Raw genomic sequence first — 21,122 nt, 5'->3', positions numbered from 1 at the left:
TCTCTAGTTTTTCCACACTGAGTACACTATTTTCCTATTTACAAATTATTTATAGTTTTAAATGGGAGCTTTAAAAATCTTGATGATGCTTTTAAGTTGGCCTTTTCATTTTGTATTTGAAAGGGTGGAGAGGGAAAAAAGGTACACGAGGGATTGAGGAGGGACATCTCCCAGCACAGTGCCCACGGGCATCACCAAGACTGCAGCCAGGTGTGCTTGAGATGAGTGCGCTGGTTTTCCATTGCTGGGGTGGCTGTCCAACGGCTGTGTCCGCACGTCACCCTAACAGGCTGGAAAATGCCAGGCTTCTGTCCACAGCCTTTGTCAGGGATGGCACAGTCCCGGAGAACAAGATAAAAGGTACATATGTGGGGAGCCAGACCAGGGTGTGTGTGTGTGTGTGTGTGTGTGTGTGTGTGTGTAGGGGGTATTGCACGGGTGAGAGCAGGGAGGGAGGGAGGGAAAGAGATGGGAGTAGGAGGGACTGGATGGGGGAGTGGGGAGGAAAGCAGGAAAGGAGATAAGGGGATAGGAGGATAGTGAGGAGGTGTTCCTTAGACAAAGCGGTTAGATTGGGGGGGGAGGGCAGAGAGGAAGAGGGAAGTGAGCAGACAGTGAGGGGAGTACCAGGACTAATATAGTGAGGTGGGAGTATGGGAAGGGGGAAGGGTAAGAGTGAGTGGCAGGTGTGTGGGGTGGGGGAAGTGTTTGGAGCACATGGGGGACAGGTGCCCTAGAGGCTCAGAAGGCCTCAGGTGCTCAGTAGTGGGGGATTGGGCAGGTGAGCCAGGCAGGTGCAGGTACAAGACTTGCCACTCTGGCTCAGAAGGGCTGCAAGCATTGCCAACTCAGCACCTGGCCTGGACAGGACATTGCTGCTAGGACAGAAGGACCTGCCTTCCAACTACCCAAGCCAGGGCATCGAGGCTGAAGAGCTCCAAGGCAGACAAGCTGCCCAGTAGCCACCTGGGCCCACCATGCTCACCAGCCAGGTTAGAGTCATAGAGAAAAAGGGGTTTTGCACAGCAGGGTCAAAGGGGAGAACCAGAAGCCAGTCAACCATCCACTAAGACAAGGGCAATGCCAGGAGTGGGGTCCCCTAAAATACTTTCCTGCTCCCTCCACCTTGGAGGTACCTCGTTGGGACTGCTTCGAAGTGAAACGTTCTTTCAGGACAAATGTCACTAAAAGTCAACACAGAAGCTACGAAATGAGGTAGGTGCAGCCTTCGGGTTCCTTTGGGTCTCTCCACACCACCATGGAGTACCAGATTAAGAGCCAGGGCAGGTCACGTAACCATTCTCTGCCTCAGTTTCCCCATCTACAAAATGGGGAGATTATCCTCCCCCCATGCCTCATTGCAAGACAGTAGCATTATCAAAGTCAGTCACTCCTCAACCTGAATTTCAGCACCTGCATCAGTGGCAGAGGCAGGGAGAGGGGGCTTTTCATTGCTTTGAGAGCCTAGGATAGAAATTATGTCTTTTAAATAATTAAGGTGTATTGGGACTAAGGAGAGCAAAGAATCAGAATAGAATTCTTTTAAAAAAATAAAAAATTAAGAAAAAAAAAAAAAACCTAAGAGGCAGACGAGATCTAAGATCCTGATTTGGCTGCATGCAAGTTACAAGGAGAACCACCATTTATGGCCCTTATCATTCACGGCTAGTAACCATTTCTACAAGGCCTGTCACTGGCCCCTGAGAGCATCAGATTAATGTGATTCTTTCACTTGATTCCAACGGAGCCATCCTACCCCTTCAATCTTCTGTTGCTGATATAAGACGGCTGTCTGCTCACCCTTCAAAAAATAAATAAAGAGGGGTGCCTGGGTAGCTTAGTCGGTTAAACATTGGACTCCTGGTTTGGGCTCAGGTCATGATCTCAGAGTTGTGAGATCGAGCCCCATGTCAGGCTCCCCACTCAGTGGAGAGTCAACTTGGGATTCTCTCTCCAGCCTCTCCCTCTGCCCCTCCCACCCCTAAGTGAGCACTCCCTCCCGAAATGAAATAAATAAGATCTTTAAAAATAAATAAATAGATAAATAAACAAAACTCAGATCACTTATATTACAAATGTCAACTGAATTCTAATTTAGAAACAGCATATTTGTTTTCAGAAAGAGTATAAAAATGTTCAAAGATACTAAGAATAAAATTCCAAGGTCTCACTACCCTAACAAAATTGTTTTCATTTTCCAAGATGTTTAGACTCTGAAAAAGATACAATAAAAGGATTCAACTGTTTGCTGGTGCTGCTATAAAGGCACTAGTTTCTTTTGGTTAGAAAAATAGAAAGCTTAACTAAAAACTCAAAGAAATTCATGGATTATTACCTTGAAATTCACTCCTTGCCCTTCTGAATCAAAGGGAGGGAAAGAACACCTTGCCCCACCTCCAGGGTGCACCTGTTTGTCCACTGTCACTGCCCTTCCTCCGTGAGGACAATCCCTCCCCAGAGGTCACTTTCTCACACTCACACCTGGAAACATCTGTTCTTCCAGGTGGCTCATCAACTGAAGCTACTATCTCTTGAAAGAAATTCTTTCAATTCCTCATAGCTGTTTTTAAAAAGTACTATCACCTGCCAAGTATAAAAGAACACAGCATTCCATGTTATAAGTGCATAAAAATGAAACAGCAGGGTTAGATGACTGTCCCCAAGGCACAGAATGAGCTGAATGAAGGCAAGTGAAACCGCCCTTCTCCAAAAAGGGCCAATCCTGAATCATTCTCCCCACTTGTATCCTTCAGGAGCTCCTAAGATCCAAACATGTGCAGAACATAAAGCAAGAAAACAAAAAGGGGGAAGCAGGCATTAATGTGCATTCAACACTCATGGAGAATCTGGCAACCGGGCCTGCATGTTAAACATCTACTCATGAAAGCTCTTCGACGTCACAACAACCAGGCTCTTGACTTCCTGGCCTACTCAGCAGTACCACACACCAGGCTGAAAACCTGGCAGTGCATCTACACAAAACAGGGGGATGCACCTGGCAGAGTGCAACATCCAGGCTAGATGGGCTGCCTCAAATGCAAAACTGTTTCTCTTTGGCCCTGCCCTAATGTTTGTGTGTTCTGAAATATATTCATCAAAATCTCTACCTTCTCAGCTGCACGAATTTTGATCAAAAGTTTACGCATCTCACTGAATAAAGTTTATGTGGAGGCAGACTTCAAATGCTGCCTTTAAGCACCAGAAGGGCCTGCTCTGTGCACCCTGTCACCTCCATGCCCATAGTCATGCTGGCACCTGTGCCTTCAACTCTACTGTCCAAATCCTATCCATTCTCTAAAGTACCAACCCCTGGGCCTTGAGGGGATTCCCATTCCTTCCCAATCCCTGCTTGCATTTCTCAGGGCAAGGTACAGGGAGGGGCCTGGAGCTTCTATGAGCATTCTGGCATACCACTCTCTCAGTACCCCCTTGTGTTCAACAACTGGGGAGCTCAACAAATCCCACTGCTCAGGTTTCTGTAGAGCTCAACCTCCAGCACTGCATTTTCTTCCTGAAGATTGGTGGATGGGGGGCCAAAGTGCCAACCCTCTAAGCAGACGGGCTGGTCCTTCTCATGACCAGCCCCATCCTGGCTACCCAGGGGATCCTGCGCCAAGAATAGGGGACAGAGACCAAATATATTTTTCTCCACACCATACCAGGCATGAGAAAGTAATCACCGTTCACTTCACACAGGACAGCTAACATATACATAAAAAGTTCTTAAAAAGCAGTGGAAAAGAGAGGTGCCTAGCAGGCTCAGACAGAGGAAGATGTGACTCTTGATCTCCCGGTCATGAGTTCAAGACCCATGATACTTGCGGAGTCTATTTGAAATAAAAAATGAGTGGAAAAGAGAACCAGCAACTCAACAGAAAAATGAGCAAATCCATCAACAGTTCTCCGAAGAAGAGATATTAATAGCTCTTGAACATTTCAAAAGATGCTTCATGACACTCACAATAAGAGAAACGCAAATTAAAACAAGGAGATGCCATTTTTCAGCCTGGTGAAAAAGCAAATGTTTTCCCAAAGCTCTGCTGGGGAGGCTGAGGGGAACCAGCTGCTTGTGACCCTGGTGGGAACATGAGCACAAGTTTCCCTGCTGTGGCGGTCCTTGTGACAGCAACATATCTGAAATCACTGAAATGCCTTCTGTAGGAGACAGGTGCATGCACACAGGAGTACTACAGCTGTACAACAGCACAGGGGCATCTGTTTGCACACACACAGCACGCTCGCTCTCCAGGAAGGGAGGCAAGGAGTCTGCACAGGATGCTACCTGCTGAGTAAAACCCAAAGAAAGGGCAAGCATCCACAGACTAAGGCCAACATTTGCAATAAGATGGACAAAATATATCGAAAGGGTGCGGAAGGCTCCAGATTTCCCCAAAAGGCTGCTAATTTTTTAGGTACTTTGACTTTTGAACCAGGTATATGGTTTAAATACTTTATCAGAAAGAAGAAAATTGACACCTACCAAGAAATGAGTCTGACTTGTATCAGGCATTAAAAAAAAAAATTATTACAAGGAGCTTTTGGACACAATAACTGCACATCCTCAGTGGGGCATATTTTCTGAGGATAAAAAAGAACTACAAAGAAATCTTGAATTCGGTGAAGTTTGTTGTCAGTAGTAGTACTGACATAGTAATTCCCAAACCATTCTGTCTGTACAGTAGTAGAGAGCTAACGATTTTTTACTGATGTCAGAAATGAGATTTTCACAGTGGCAAAAAGAACACAACAATATGGAATGGGGGAAGGTAAGGAAGAAACCTGTTAGGATTTAAACTGGGTGCATGTGTATAAACTCATGATTGGAAAAAGTGTGTATGTTTCCTGGCTCTGTCCCCTAAAAAAGATGGGAGCAAGGACACCTCGATGGCGATGTGCACAACCAGGGCACATCCTTAACAACGTCTCCCAGTGAAAGAAGCAGGACTTCCTCAAGAAATGGCTACTTCAAGGTCTGGGGCAGGGAAAGAACAAGAGCCCAGAACATTTGGAGACCAGGGAAGTGCTCACAGACGCAGAGAATCTATGAGTCCACAAAGATTTTTTTTTAAAGGGGGGTGGGGGTAGGTGAGACATACCTCCAAAATATGTCCACAGCCTAATCCCTGGAACCCTGAATGTGATCTTGCTTAGAAAAGGATTCCTGGTGGATGTAATTAAGGATCTTGAGTCCAAAAGAGAATCCTAGATTACCCAGTTGGGCCCTAAGTCTAGGACCAAGTGTCCTCATAAAGGACACAGAGATGTGACAGACAGGAGGCAATGTGGCCACCCACAGAGGCAGATGGAGGGATGCATCCACAAGCCAAGACATCTGGAGGCTCAAAGGAGCCTACAGAGGGACAGTGGCCTCAGAAGCACATTGATTTCAGACTTCTGGCCTCTGAATTGTGAGAGAATAACCTTCTCTCATGTGAAAGCCACCTAGTTTGTGGCAATTACTTACAGCAGGCAAAGGAAACTACTACAGAAAGTGAGAGATGAATGAGAGAGGCAAGTTCTTTCCAGAAGAATACACGTTAATAAACACAGAAGGGCTTATAGGATCAGAAAACCAGCATTTTGGATTTCCCAATGTTAAAACTGATCCAAGCAAGGACTGCCAATGGACGCTGAATGCACTGGCTGGACAAGAAGATACTCCAAGCCCCCAAGAACTGCCCCCAGGACTGTGTGCAGGGAAAAGACACCTTTAAAATAAAGCCAGCCCTTCCAGGCATCTAGCATATGATGAAGGGTGCGACAACCGTGACAGGATGCGAATCAACAAGCACTAGTATAAAAAAAAAAGTTCAGCTGAATTTAATTGTAAAGAAACACTCAGATGAATCCAGGAAGCAAGCCGTTTTATAGGACAACTGGCCTGGGCTTTTCTTAAAAGGTGAGGGTCATGAATAATCAAACTAAGTTAGAGAACTAACAGCCAAATGCAACATATAAACCTTGACTGATCCTAGAGTTAAAACAACAACAACAGAAAAGGCTGTCAGACACGGATGGTACCATTAGTGGAAACTCAAACATGGACTGTACATTGGACAATATCATTTATGTTACTTTTTTGAGTATGAGATTCTACAGAAGATGCTTCTAGTCTCAGCAGATCTATATTACTTAAAGGTAAAGCAATATTATGTCTGCAGCTTTCATATATTTCCACCAAATTAAAAAAGTATACATTAAAACAGAAAGAACAAATGTGGAAAAAAAGAACAGCTGGTAAATCTGGGCAGGGGAGTATTTGGGTGTTTGCCAAAATACTCTTTCACTAGAAAGAATAGAAAACAGGCATGAGAATTCTTAAAATAAAATGTCGAGGGCTCAAAACCATTTTGAGATGCCCCTCCCTAACCCCAAAGGAGGACTGGAAGGAAGGTCCTCAGGCCCCTGCCTGGTGGGTCTCAGGAGGATCCTGAGAACCTGCATTTAACAAGCATGAGCTAATCCTCATGCTCAGGTAAATCTGGAACCAGCACCTGGATTGTTTGTTTTTCCCCTACCTTTTTTTTCCAGGAGTCTGCTGGCATCAGGATGCAGTCTAACTCCCCATGTCTCCCAAGCAGCAGGCCAGTGGGTGTTTACTATGTGAATTCTCGAGGACAGTCCCTAGTCACGTGAGGTTGATTATCTTAAGGCAAAACTATTCTAAGGGAAGCCCAACTCAGACAAGGTTGAAGTCTGTTCCCACAAATGCAAATACCATGCTTCTAGATGGGTTTCAGTGTTCCATTTAGTGGCTTTCCTCTCCAGTGGAACAAGAGTAACAGGATGGAAAGGTACCACAAGTGTGGTGTCATTACCACATGATGCATGATACACCAAAAAATACCTGAATATTACAAGGTATCACAACTCTAATTTTCAAAAGCTGAAGAATGGCTCCTAAGCTCACTATAACATCAGAAAGTAGACTTCTTTGTCATTCTTGCTTAGGGTCTAAGCCTAAGTGGACAGGAAAAGGGGAACAGAAGGTGGCTAGAGAGCAAAAGAAGGATGAGCAGGCAGCGGAGAAGGCCGGAATGGTCAGGAGAGTCTGGAATGGTCATGACTGGTGCATGTGGAAACGGGGTGACAAGGCTACAGAAACAGGGGTCTGACTTTCAAATCTGTCTGAATAGCAGAACGAGTGGCAGCTCCACTCCTCACCCTAGCAGATGCCAGGCAGCTCCATCTCTAGGAAGGGCATCTTGGACTGGGGAGCCCCAGGTTCACCTGGGACGATGATCAAGGTACTGCTGAGACCCGAAGCCCTGTCCCCACTGGGCCGTCCAGCAGAAACCTGGCAATGCCCTGTCACCAGAGCTCAGAGCCCAGAGGACAGTACTCCTCCGAAACAGGAGCAAACAACCTAGGGCCAGCAGAAAACCAAAGAAAGCCTCGCACAAGAAATGTGGGAAAGGACCTGGAGGGAAGAGACTCTTCAGCGAGAAAGAAAAATGAGCAAACAAAACTACTATGAAGAGAACACAAACATGAAATGAAGACATTTTTAAAATTTCTTTTAAATCCAGAGAAAAAAGAACTCATGAATAATAATAATTTTAAAAGATAGCAAAAATACTATTAAAAAAAGAATCTCTAGAAGTGCTAAAATACAAAGAGGAATTTTCCAGAAAGCAGAGCAAAACTTTTTTAAAGAGGGTGGGGTGGGGGAGAATAGGAAATAAAAGGCCTAGAGCAGGCAATACTACATCAGCATACTGATATTCCGGGGAGAGAGAACACAGAATGGAGGAGGTGAAACAAGCAAAGAATTATTTAAGAAAATCCCCGGAACTGAAAAGGAAGAGTCTTTGGGTTGCCAGGGGCCTCTCCAGTACCCAGCACAAGGGGCACAAATGCATGCCAGGCTCTGCTGAGCTGCAGCAACAAGCAAGCCCAGACCCTATGACGCTTAAAAACAATGATGCCTTCCTCATGGCATGTCACTCTAAGGCAGGGGAGGGGGGTGCTCCGCACTGAGTGTCATCACCTTAAATGATGCCAGTTATCAACTCAGAGAGGAGGAAACGTTCACAATTAATCACTGGCCCCAGAACTGGAGCAGGGCACCCCGTTCCTCAGCTCCAGGGCATGGTGACTGCATGAGGCCACCGAGCTCTGGGAGTGAGGACAAGGCCAGGGTGGCAGAAAGCTGGAAATGTGTGGTCAACCATGACTATCATGGGCCAAAAGAAGATCCTGCAATCTTCCAGAAAGAAAACACAAGTCCCATGGAAAGGGACAGACCTGAAACAACTTGTCAACATTAGAAGGCAGAGGGATCCCTGGGTGGCGCAGCGGTTTAGCGCCTGCCTTTGGCCCAGGGCGCGATCCTGGAGACCGGGGATCGAATCCCACGTTGGGCTCTCGGTGCACGGAGCCTGCTTCTCCCTCTGCCTATGTCTCTGCCTCTCTCTCTCTCTCTCTGTGACTATCATAAATAAATAAAAATTAAAAAAAGAATTAGAAGGCAGAAAGTAAGGAAACAATCCCTAAAAAGTTCTAAAGGAATCTTTTTCTAGAATTCTGCATTATCAATCTACCAACTAAATGCAAAGAAAGACACTTATGATGGTCTCAAAATTCTCCTCCAATGCATGTCCAAGTGAAAGAAGTGTGAAATAAGTTAGGGGAAGTCAGGGGACAGGACACCTGTGACGGGCAGAGCAGGTCCGAAGGCTCTGGGGGCCCTTCCTCCGGAAGGTGCTAGTCAAAAGGTCCTCTGCCTCTGAACATTTGGGGAAAGATGCAAACAACTGACAAGCATTTGGAGTTGAATCAGAAATAGTACATAGAAAGAAAAAAAAAAGTTATTAGCTGCAGGAAAAACAAAAATTCATGCACAACATGCTCAGTAGCAATAAGAATAGTGTTCAGTCATACACATATATATTAAATGTTGATCTCAAAATTACACCATATCTACATGAGGGATGTAAACATGGAGGAGGAGGGCAGCTTTAGAGAATAAACCATCATCTTCCAAAGAATAAAGGCACTAAGTAACACGGACAAATAACAAATTAGCAAGCTATTATCCTATGACACAAAGACAAATACCAAAATCAGCTAACCGAAGTTAAGTGCTTGCCTCTGGGTGGGGAAAAACAAAGGCAGGGACTCTATTTGGCTTTTCAAACTATATGCATGTTAAAAAAAAAAAAAAAAAACACTAAAGGTAAGTCCAGTTCAGCCTCTGCCTGGGGAGCCTCAGCCTAGTAGGTTGGCATGATTTTCAATCAGGCATCGGAGCTCTTCCAAAGAGCTAGCAGCACTGATCCAAGTGATACAAGGGCTGAAACACTTAAGTGACAATTCCTGTCCCGGAGGATTGGGAATTTTATTGAGAAGAAAACACAGGCATGGAAAAGAGCTCTAGTGCACAATGCACGGGGCACAAGCTCACTCCCCTAGGCATGGTCCAGAATGTTCACTGATAGGAAGGGAGACTCTGGCACAAGCAGTAAAAAAAAAACAAACAAACAAAAACACCCTTTGAGAAATGAGAAAGACTAGCAGAACTTGAGAGGAACAGGCAATGCACTTCCAGAACCGGGACGGGCTAGCCGTGAGGGCGTGTGTTAAGTGGGAGTGTGAACAGTTTTTTCAAAGAGATTTCACTCCTAACAAGGAGGGCAAGATTGTCAATGGGCTGGCTCCCTGTTGACTTACATTTTCAGTGTCCTTGGACACTACCAATTGGAAGTCCTGTAACATTTTTCACCCCTTCTGCAGTGTCTCGGATATACCATCCCTGCTCATTAGTAACACTGATCCACCCTATTCTTCAGCCCCTCATAACTAAAATCACAAATTTTATAATCTGGCCCAAGGCCTCTTCCAAGCCAGCCAGATATGACCCCCATCTGCCGGCCAGCCTCAACACTGTACCCTGTTTTCATGTTCTAAAGAACACTACCCTTCTTTGCATTCCTAAAGCACTCCCTGCTCTTGGCTGCCACAGGACCTCTGCACATGCAGAGGAACAAATTCCCTCCTAGGCCTCCCTATTCTATACATCCTTATTCTCAGCTTGAGCCTCAACTCATCATGGAAACAAGTGCCCCTGATTACTGTAACTCAGGAGTCCTCCTCATAAGCTCTCAGGCATTCCTTTCCTTCATACCAGTTTGTAAATTAACCCTCATTTGTATGATTATCTAATTCTTGGTCCCTTTACTGTCTAGGCCAGGGGTTCCTAGACCACAGCAACAGCTTCCCAAGTGAAGCTATGAAGTGCAACATCCCAGACCTATTCAATCAAAAGCTTGAGGTGGGAGGTAAAAACTCCACGTTTTGAAAATCCTCAGGGCGATTCTGATGCACACTCCAGTTTGAGAATCCCTGCTCCAGGGACCAGGATGGCACTTCTCAGCGTCCCCTGACACCAAGCATGGTCACAGACAACAGTTAAGGACTTGGCAGGATTTCCCGGTGGAATGAATGGTGAAAAACTTCCCATGGCTTCCTACATCCCCCTTTATTAATTCTAAACACCTCTGTCCAACTTTAGAAGTCCGATAACCAAAGCTGAGGCTGCTGCAGACATGGGTTCTACCCAGGGCTCCCTGGCCTTTCTGCGTTCAAAATTTGGCTATTATTTGTTATCTGTGTAGATTTCTCTTGGTCTTAATTTCCTCAGCTCTAAAATGAGAATGACCACAGTATTTCCTAAGGTTGTTGAGATAACTGAATAAGCCAATGAGACTCCTGCCTGCACACACATGTAAACACCCAGCAAATTTAGGTATTATTGTTTCATAACAATAATTATGCAATTTTAAATGATCTTCCCCCTGAGTCTCAGCTCTTCTTACTCAAGACTGACTACAAACACTTAAGAGTAGCTTTTCTCCCTTTCAAACTACTCGCATCTAACACCCATCCCCGGCTTGAAACTGTCTAGGATCTAAGAGCCCTGCTTGAGCTTTCTCTGCTCCACCTCCTGGAACAGCTGGGCTGTGCTGGCTGGACAGCCTGCGTCTTAATAACACATATCCTCCCAGAGCTCTACTGAAGTCACTTTCTAAAGTCCCCTGCCACCTCTGGAATCAGATCTTGGTAACTCAAACAGTTAGCAGGGGGTTTCATTGAAGACTTTGGTGGCTAGGAATCAAACGGAGCTCACACGGGGAGCTATTTCTAGACCAACAGTGGTAGTTGGTAAAGTATTAATAGCAACAATTAAAATGTATTCCCATCATATAGATTAGAAAACAACCACCACCACCACCCAGCAAGCAAGCCCGCACAGGGCAGTTCCCGCCTCTAGGATGCCACAGGGTCTACCCGCTGCCTGCGCGTGCGGGTCCGCCGGGGTCCGGCCGAGGCTGGGCGTCCCGGGAGCCGCGGGAGCCGCGGGAGCCACACGGCGCACAGCGTGCACCCGGCCGCCGCCGCGCCTGCCCGGGACCCGGGGCACCCGCACGTCTGGGCGCGGCCGCGGGCCGGCGGGGGCCGCAGCCCTTGGCTCCCCAACGGTTAAGTGCTGAGTAATTTTCCTGCGGAGCCAACAGGCGAAGCGGGGGCTCTGCCAACGGCAACAGTATTTTTATCCTCCTTCCCCAACGCGGCGGCGCGGCAGCGGCGGCGCCCAGGGGTCCTCGCGGCACGCTCGGGAATCGCCGGCTGCCGGGGCGACGTGGACGCCAGTCCTCCGCGCGGGGCCGGCGGGGCCGGCGGGGCCGGGGGCGGGGGGCGCCGGCCGACCCGGAGCCCCGCGGCCAGCACCCCCCGCCGGGCCTAGGCGCTCGCGGTCTGCGCCCGAGTTGGCCGGCAGCTGTGCCGCACGAGCGCACCGGGAGGGCCGGACCGCAGCAGCCCCCAGCGGGCTGAGAGCGCGGCGCGCGGTCCCGCAGGCCGCCCCGGGCCGCACGCGCCCCCGGCCCCCAACCCCGCCGCCGCGGCGCCGCGGAATGAATGGGGCTCCCCGCCCGCCCGCCCGCCCGCCCGCCGAGGGCGCGAACTCACAGGCGACGTAGGCGAGGAGCGCGATGCCCAGCAGCAGCTTCATCCTCCTGCGGTTGACGGCAGACACGAGGCGCAGCAGCGCCTTGCTCACCATGCCCGGGAGCCGCGCCGGTCCAGGGCCCTGCCGCGCGGGGCCGCCTGCTGCACAATGCGCGGCGGCGCGGACGGCGGCGGCGGCGGCTGTGGCGGCGGCGGCGGCGGCGGCGGCCGCGGAGAGCCCCGCCCCCTACCTCCGGCCCGCGCGGTCCCGCCCCCGCGCGCCGGGTTTCCTGCTGGGGGAGCCGCCGCGCACGCGCGCCCCCGCCCCGCCGCGCCCCGCCCCGCCCCGCCCCGCCGCGCCGCGCCCCGCCCCTCTGCCTCCTCGCCCCGCAGGCGCAATCGCCGCCACAGGCTCCTCCGTTTTCGAAGAATGTGGCCGCGTGCCGGGGGCGGGGCGTGCGCGGCGCATGCGCGTGCCGGCGCGCTTTCCCCGCGGGGCCGGCGGGGTCCTACCTGGGGCGCGTTGGTGTCCGGGCCCGGCCCAGCGGGCGGCGGGGCCCCCGGGAGCCAGGAGAGGTTTATGCGGAATTTGGGCCTGTCTCTGAAGTTCTTTGAGCGCGTCTTTCAGAAAGTGGGCCGGCCCCGTGGGCTGCTGTGTGGCTTCGGCCGCAACAGGGCGGGAAGAGGCTCGATCCTTCGGCCGCGCTGCAGTCGGAGCCCGGTGGCGGGTTCTCGGCCTTGACCCGCTGGGAGGTCTGTCTCAGAAAGTGCTTTGTTGTTATTATTATGAACACGTACTGCTGGCGGTACAGAATTAGGACACACCAGGGAAGGGGAGGAATGACGGCGCGCCGTCCGTCCCGGAGGAAACACGGAAGGTGTCGGCTCCGGGTGCCCCGGGGCGCCCACCTGTGACCCCGTGGCCCGGCGGTGTGCGCCCGCGGCGGTGCCGGCTCGGTGTGCCCAGGCCGCGAGCATCGAGCATCGGAGCATCGGGGACTGCCCGCTGCAAACGCGGAGCCGCGCCAGGCACCAGGACCAGCAGCCGGCCCCGGTACAGGAGAGGGCATGGTCCGCGCAGGCCTGCGGTGCCAAGCCCGTGAGCCCCAGAAAATGCTGGGGAGCCACCGGATGGAAGTGCTGAGAGCGTCGGGGAGAAATCGGAGGAGCACCAGCGTCCCTGGAATGCCAGGCCGATTTGCCAGTTAGATACTTTGTATTAGCTTCCCGAGAAGCCTCCAAGAATAGTCAACGACTAGCAATAAACCCAAAGCACTAACACGTTACAGCCCTGAAACCACACAGTGCAAATGCTGTGATTGTGTGATGCAGTACAACCTTCCCCTATCCCTGGCGTATCCCAGGAACTCTCTGGGAGAATCGGTGAATGGAAGGAAACACGCTGAGCAGCCTTATGGCGGGAAGAGCCACCCTGCTGTCATGCTGCCCACAAATGGAGGGGCCCACTTTCAAGATGCCTGGATCCCAGTCTCTGAAAATATGGGAGCAGCCAGGTGGTACTTCCTTCACTTCCTGTGGAGGCAGACAGAGCCCTACGGTGGGAGCCAGAAGCCTGTGTTCCCACACACGCAGGGGTTCTGGAGTCCGCCTCTGAGCCTTGAACAAATCGCTTTTTGCCTGTGAATCTTAGTTCACCTATCATTAACATTTTGGATTTGGATTTGGGTTAGATCTATGATTGCTGCACCGAAGCGCCTAGGGCAGGCAGGGCCCTGGGCTCCTCTGATTCTGATTCTGTGATTTTTTGATTAAATGTAAGGGACAGATATGAAAAAGATTTTGTTGACACTTGCCCTACTGGGAAAATCGTAAGTGGGTTTCAAACATATTCGGTTGTAGGTACGATTTGGTTAATAGATTCCTATCAACTAAATTGATAGGTATCTATCGATTCAAACAGGACAGCAATGAAACACATGCTATTTCTGAACAAAAAGGCAGAACCACATTCCTAGTTGAGTGTTTTTCTGCCACCATACACCATTCCCAATTTCTCCTACCCCACTGGAGTAAGTATATGGAAATGCCATCAGTGGCTACAGGTAAAATGCTGCTGCTGCCATCATTACCACCAGGAAAGCTGTTGGTGGCCCAAGACCCTGATTTCCAGCTCAACCAAAGCCAGAATTGGGAAGTGGGCAACAGCACATCTCGTGCCCAGTGGAGGTGCAAAGGCGCAAGGAAACAGAGGTACCAAAGAGGTCCTCCAAACTCATCAGGGAATCTGTGGGCTTTGGTCTGTCATTCCCTCTGCCCCCTTCTCTGCTTTCTCTTGTCTTGTTCCAACCAGTCCACCTCCACTTCCCCCAACAGGCCTGTGCTTATGTCCCCACCCCCACGCCTCCTCCTTCCTATCAATGACATCATTCTTTCTGTGGATATGTTAACAAGAATATTTTTTTAAAAGATTTTATTTATTTATTCATGACAACACAGAGCGAGAGAGGCAGAGACACAGGTTGAGGGAGAAGCAGGCTCCATGCAGGGAGCCTAATGTGGGACTCCATCCCGGGTCTCCAGGATCACAACCCGGCGGAAGGAGGCACCAAACCACTGGGCCACTGGGGCTGCCCAACAAGAATATTTTTGAGCAATTACTAGTTACAAGGGGTAATTAAGAATTGAATCGATATGGCTCCTGTTCTAGAGTGTTAAAAATCTACGAAGGGCAGGAAATAACACTTATTACCCCTCTATCACATGCCAGGGCCTGTTCCACAAGATGCTTTGACACATGATCTCCTGAAATTCTTGTAGCAGCCCTGTGGTATAGGGACACCATTGCTGCTGCTGTGTTTAATAGAGGGACTGAAACCTTAAGAGTTTAGGCAGTAACTGGAAGCCTGGGGATGGGGTTTTAGTTCATACCTTGCCCCTAGGTCAGGATGCTCTCTGCAGGAGAGTGAAAACATGCGCAGAAACAACTGTAATTCCTGGTAGCAGATGGTGAGGGCTGTGGGACAGGCTCTGTCGATGGCTAAGAAATTTCACAAGACAGAAACACTGCTCCCAGGAAGTATGGGGCACCAGGTCTGTGGGTACATGCTCACCAAAGTTGAGAGGCAGCAGCTCCAGCGGGAGTGTTTGTACTACAGAAATAACCTATGGATATAAATCAGGGCTGCTGCTGCCTTTTTTTGTTTGTTTTCCTTTTAAACTAGCACATCTGTGCTTCCAGGTGAGAACAGGGAGAGGAAGGTTTGGCAGAATAGGGCTACGTCAGCAGGATTTAAAAGAACTGGTAAGATTTTGTGTGGGGGGTTTCCCTGGGGAAAGAGCAAGGACAGGGGCAAGGGGGAGGGATAGGCTTCCAGAGGGAACGGTGGGATGTTTGTCCGGCTGGAGGGACAGGGATTGAGAGGAGAAGGTATAAATGTTGGAAAGAAAACATTCTGGAAGGCCTTGAGGGTTAGTACAAACCATGAGTCAGTCAGGCCCTGGCCAAGGGTCACTTTCTTTGCTGGCTACTTACCGGTGGCCTCAGCCTCCATCTGTACTTGGGGTCTCTGTTCTTTTTTTTTTTCTTTCTTTCTTTCTTTCTTTCTTTCTTTTTTTTTTTTTTTTTAAGATTTATTTATTTGTTTATTCATGAGAGACACAGAAAGAGAGAGAGGCAGAGACACAGGCAGAGGGAGAAGCAGGCCCCATGCAAGGAGCTCGATGTGGGACTTGATCCTGGGACTCCAGGATCATGCCCTGGGCTGAAGGCAGGCGCTAAACCGCTGAGCCACCCAGGGATCCCCAGAGGCCTCTGTTCTGTTCTGCAGGAGTACATGCACTGCATGGTCCAGCCCCTGGCAGGATCTGCCCCTCGGAGGTCCTCGTGGAAGACCAGTGGGAGAGACAACTTCTGCTTCTGGCTCTTCCAGTGTAGCCATTGCTAGTGGTTGCTGCAAGTTGCTAGTGGTTGCATTAGCCATTCACTAGCAAAGGTAGGTGATTCCAAACCCCAGCTGTCATCTTGTCATCTTGTCAGAGAATCAGTGCCTCTCTTCTGAGCTGTTCCAGGGCTGAGCACCCTTGGGCATTCACTGCTTCTCAACTCTGGGTATTCTTTCTTATTCTTCTAATATCTCTCCTCTTTGTCCTCATAAGCCTCCCAACAGCTTTGTCACCAATCTCCTGTATTACATTTCTAATGTTTGAAATACTTAGGATAGTTTTACTGACTAGACCTTGACTAACACATCTTCCACTAAGATACTTGAGAAAGAACTGCCTGTCATGAAGCTGCTTCTCCACACCAGGCCAGCTCTGCCACAGGTCACTGCTGCTTTCTGCTGGGTGCTGACCCTGATGCATGCCCTGGAGTCCCTCTGTAGAGGACATTACTGCCGTGGGTCTCAAAAGAGAGCAGAGGAGAGGCGGGTCTCTTGTTTCCTGCCCTACGGTCGCACCACCACCACCACCGTAGTGAGTGCACTGGACCTTCTCTTGGGCTTGGGGACACAGGAGGGTTTAATATGCCAGCCACATGAACAATTTGAAATTGTATATCTAACATTCCCATTTCTAGGAGTCTTTTTAAAAAATAGGCTTTTTTTTTTAACAGCTTTGTACTTAAAAAAAATAACAGCTTTAGACTTGCAGAAAAATTGAGAAAGTACAGAGCATTCTCATGCACTCATTTTCTCCTGTCATTGACATCTTGCATTTACATAGGATCTATGTCCCTTCATGTCAGGGCTTCATACTGTCACCATGATTTGTGACTGCCTGATGTTGGCCTTGATTGCCTGGCTTAGGCGTGTTTGTCAGGTTCCTCCACTGCACGGCTATACTTTGCCACTTTCCATTCTGTCTTTGCAAGAAAGCCACTCTACACAGCCTGCACCTGAGAAGCTGGAAGTTCTGTACCACCTCCTTGAGAGGGGGTGTATCTATATAAATTATGTGGAATTTTTGTCTCATCAAACCTATCATAATATCCAATTATTTAATTATACAATCTATCATCCAGTAGGGATTTAGGGATATTATTTTGTGCCTTCAGTTGTAATGCAATGCCACTTTGTTTATTTCATTGCTCAAATTGTTTCAGCTTGGGTCCCTGGGAGCTCTTTAAGTTGGCTCTTGTGCACCTTTGATCTACCCTCATTCACTGTGGTTGGGTGTTTTGGTTTTGTCTTGTGTTTTGTTTTTTGTTTTTAGCATTTCCTTACTTTCTGCCACTGCAAGTGCTCCAGGTTCATTCATCTTGTATATTTCCTACCCCAGGCCCAGAATGTGTTCATCCTGATGTCTCCAACTCCAATCCATTGCTACATGGATCCTTCTAGCCTCTTCCCTTGCTACTTTCAGTGAGAAACCTGGCTCCTGCCCACTACCCACTGTCCATTTACTTCATTGTCTGATTACAGAACTCATGTACAGCAGTGTCACCTAAGAGATCTTTGACCAATGCACCACTGGGGATGGCCATCTGTGCAGTCTTCCATCCCTTCTCCTCTATGCACACACACACATACATGTACTCCTGTCTTCTCCTCTGCCCTGTCCCCCACTCCCAGGCCCTCCATCTGGCCCTAACCCTGGAATTCCTGTTTATTTCTATACAGCGCATTTTGTTTCCCCTTGTTTAGTTCATACCCTGGTGGCCTCCCCTTCCTATGTTCCAAAGCAAATACAGTTCCCTTTCTACAAAATACCCTGGTGTCCTCCTTAAAGTACCTTCCCAAGCCCAATTAGGCTCGGAGTCTGGTCTTTAGTCCATAGATGCTGGGTGTGACCGGCCCTCCCTGGGCAGTGGCATCCATTGTCAGGCAGGTCTCCTGACCACAGAGGCCAGAGTGGAAAAGGGGTCATGGGAGGGGCACCGGGTATGGTAGGCACAACAGCCCAGGTGGACAGGAGGAGGAACACGCCAGGAGTTGTGGGGGAAATGGCACAGAGATAAGTTTGAGGGTTATTTCAGAAGCAGAACAATGGAAGGTCTAGTTGATTGTAGCAGTCAAAGGAGAGAAAAATTAATCACATAAGACTCTCATGTTGTATGGCGGGCTGACAGGTCTTCGTGAGGTGTTACTCAGTGAAGACTGAAAATATTTTCCTCCCAGGTGTTTGCATTTTAATGAGACTCCTGGTCTAGAATTCAGAATTGGCAAAGAGATTTCAAGTGCACATCAACTGCAGGAGCAATGCAGTGGTTGCTCGCAGCAGGAGTTAGGAAGGTCTCCTGCTTCCAGACCCAGCAGGTGACATGCTGTGATGTTAGTGATGCCTGTGTGGTTGGGGAAGACTGGGGCAGGGTTGGGAGACCCAGGGCACTTTTGGTTGTCCTAGTTCTATCTGCAAGTTTCCTTCTAGTTCAGGGATTTTTCGGTGAATTGTTAAGTACTAAAAACTACCATTGGAGGTGATCATTTTGAGCAAAGTCTCCATGTCATATCCTGCAGGCAGCATCCTTCCTTGTCTACTGTAAAGGCAGTCCTATATTCCTGGCTAAAATAGCCAAGGAGCTGGAAGGTAGCCTGATAATAATGAGTTCCTTAAAACTGACCTAGGACTTTAGTCAGAGCACTGTCTTATAAGGCAACAGTGAACTAATCAGTACTTCAGTGGATTAGGTATCAGCCACGAAACCATGTTTTTCAGACCTTATAATACTTCATTTTTTAAAGATTGTATTTATTCATGAGAGACACAGAGAGAGAGAGAGAGAGAGAGAGGCAGAGACACAGGCAGAGGGAGAAGCAGGCTCCCCACGAGGAGCCCAATGTGGGACTTGATCCTGGGACTCCAGGAATCACGCCCTAAACTGAAGGCAGGCGCCCAACCACTGAGCCACCCAGGCATCCCAAGACCTTATAATACTTTACATATTAAGGGAGAAAACTTAAAATGAGAATTTTGTGGGCACAAAGAGTGATGAGAAAATTTTGTGTGTGTGTGCACGTGCACACTCACACACACACACAGGCATGCACATGTACATGTGTGTAAATAAACACCTGTATGGGATCTTCAGAAGCAGAGAATGCAAAATATGGCATTTTCATAAGAAACAGAAAAAGGCCCTTCTTTCTCAAAATACCTCACTTCTATCCGGCAGGAAGTTCTCATAGTAAATATATAAATTATGATATTATAATAAATCATAAAAATTATTTATTAATATTAATCTATGATATTGTACCTTTAATTAATGCATAACCTGTACAACTATATGTGGTATACATGGCCAGAAGTAGAGTGAGATGCAATGACACAGCAAGAAGTCAGGGGAGCAGACAGTCGGAAAATGGCTTCCTGAGGTGCCGGGGTGGCTCAATTGTTGAATGACTGACTCTTGATTTTGGCTCAGGTCATGATCTCCGGGTGGTGGGATTGAGTGCTGCATTGGCCTCCATGCTCAGCACAGAGTCTCCTTGTCCCTCTCCCTCTGCTCCTCTCTACCTCTTGTGCACGCACATTCTGTCTCAAGTAAATAAATAAATAAAATCTTTTTTTTTTTTAAAGGAAAAAAATGACTTCCCTGTTAGCATATGAAGCCATGGAATTATAACAATGAGATCTACTCTTATTGGGTTTTCTGGTGCACAACTAGTTATCATTTAGTAAAGCACTTCAAGCAGGCAAGCATCTGGCACATGCAGAACCGTGCATGAAATAGCCCACGTCTTGACATCCTCCACTTGTACTTCGCTGTCTGGACCCACAGTCAATGCCAGCAGTACAGGAAGTTGGGATGGGACCGAATTAAGCTAAGTAGGGGACGAGGTAATTAGCCACGGCAGCACCCTGTGATTGTAAAGTAGTCAAACTCATAGCAGAGATGTGAAGATAATTCTACAGACATTTCAAAGATCATTGTGAAGGACAATGGATGTTTAGACGCACGTTAAAAGAGCAGTTACTTTATTCGTACTTTATATGCAGCTTTCTGATTGCTTTTATTTTATTTTATTTTATTTATTTATTTATATTTTTTTTATTTTTTCTTTTTTTTTTTAAGATTTTTTTTTTATTTTTATTTATAATAGTCACAGAGAGAGAGAGAGAGGCACAGAGACACAGGCAGAGGGAGAAGCAGGCTCCATACACCGGGAGCCCGATGTGGGATTCGATCCCGGGTCTCCAGGATCACGCCTTGGGCCAAAGGCAGGTGCCAAACCGCTGCGCCACCTAGGGATCCCGTATTTTTTTTTTTTTCTGATTGCTTTTAAATTACCAACATCAGGGAAAGGCAAGACCTCATGGGGGTAGCAGATCGCCATCATAAGGTAGTGTCAGAACTCAAGGCTCAAGGAGTGAATTTTCCAGTATTAATGGGTCAACACTGAAATGTTTGGGCAGAATAAAACCCAGAGAAGGAAGGAAGAACAGGCTCTAGAGTCAGTACAAGTAGGTATCAGTTTATTCGTTTTAAAGATAGGTAAGCCTTGTTTCCTATACAGATTCAAGGGCAAGCATTAAGCAGTGATAACATAGCAGCTCAAGAAATTGCCAAAGGCCTTCTTCCTCCCTTCATAGACCAGGGTCCTGGATGCAGGGTTTGCCTAAGGGAGATTTTCCCTGGAAAACAACTTCAAAAAAGATATCCCTTGGTGAATTTCTAAATAAAATGAAAATAACACTCCCCAGATTTCCATCAGTGAATGAATGGCTAAACAAAACGTGGTGTGTATGTGGTGGAAGGTTATTCAGCCTTGACAAGGGAGGAGATGTCTGCTACAGCTTGGAGAAACATTGAGGATGTCGTGCTAAGTAGTGAAATAAGCCAGTCGCAAAAGGACAAACACCGTGTGATTCCATGAGTATGAGGAACCTACATTAGACATACTCACAGAGCAGGAAAGTAGAATGGTGGCTGCCAGAAACTGAGGAGGGAAAAACAGGGAGTCACACTTAATGGGTCATTAGGACAGATGAAAAGTTCTGGAAACAGATGGTGGTGATGGTTGCACAGGCATATGAAAGCCCTTAGTGCCACCAGACTATATGTTTAAAAATGGTAAATTTCATGTTATGTGTATTTTACCACAACTACAAAAAAGGGAATCATTCCTACTTTCTATCCTCACTCTAAAGTGATAAGAATCTGAATTTCATGAGCTTATAACTAAGTAACAGAAATGTGGCTTTTCTGGTTTGGTATTCTCTCCTGGTCCAATAAATGTATTCTTACATTAAAAAAAAAAAAAAGAAAAGAA

The 21,122-nt window shown here is 48.0% G+C and overlaps 1 protein-coding gene and 1 long non-coding RNA gene across 3 annotated transcripts in view; one reads left to right on the top strand and one right to left on the bottom strand.

Moving 5' to 3' along the window:
* Positions 1-12,159, bottom strand: part of UXS1 (UDP-glucuronate decarboxylase 1) — a 93,770-nt gene extending 81,611 nt beyond the window's left edge. For both annotated transcript variants that reach the window (XM_077914883.1, XM_077914884.1), the window contains exon 1: positions 11,971-12,159. In XM_077914883.1, coding sequence (XP_077771009.1) covers positions 11,971-12,064 — 94 coding nt within the window. In that variant the 5' untranslated portion in view covers positions 12,065-12,159. The remainder of the gene's footprint in view (positions 1-11,970) is intronic.
* Positions 12,160-12,435: 276 nt separating this feature from the next.
* On the top strand, positions 12,436-19,951 carry LOC144323910 (uncharacterized). The gene is made up of 3 exons (XR_013389258.1): positions 12,436-14,160; positions 15,738-15,902; positions 17,188-19,951. It is a non-coding gene; the product is annotated as an uncharacterized LOC144323910 (long non-coding RNA).
* Positions 19,952-21,122: the final 1,171 nt, after the last annotated feature.

The sequence above is a fragment of the Canis aureus genome, chromosome 11, assembly GCF_053574225.1.
Source record: "Canis aureus isolate CA01 chromosome 11, VMU_Caureus_v.1.0, whole genome shotgun sequence".
NCBI lineage: Eukaryota > Metazoa > Chordata > Mammalia > Carnivora > Canidae > Canis > Canis aureus.
The sequence above is the reverse complement of the archived record's forward strand: the minus strand, read 5'-3'. Positions and strand labels throughout refer to the sequence as shown.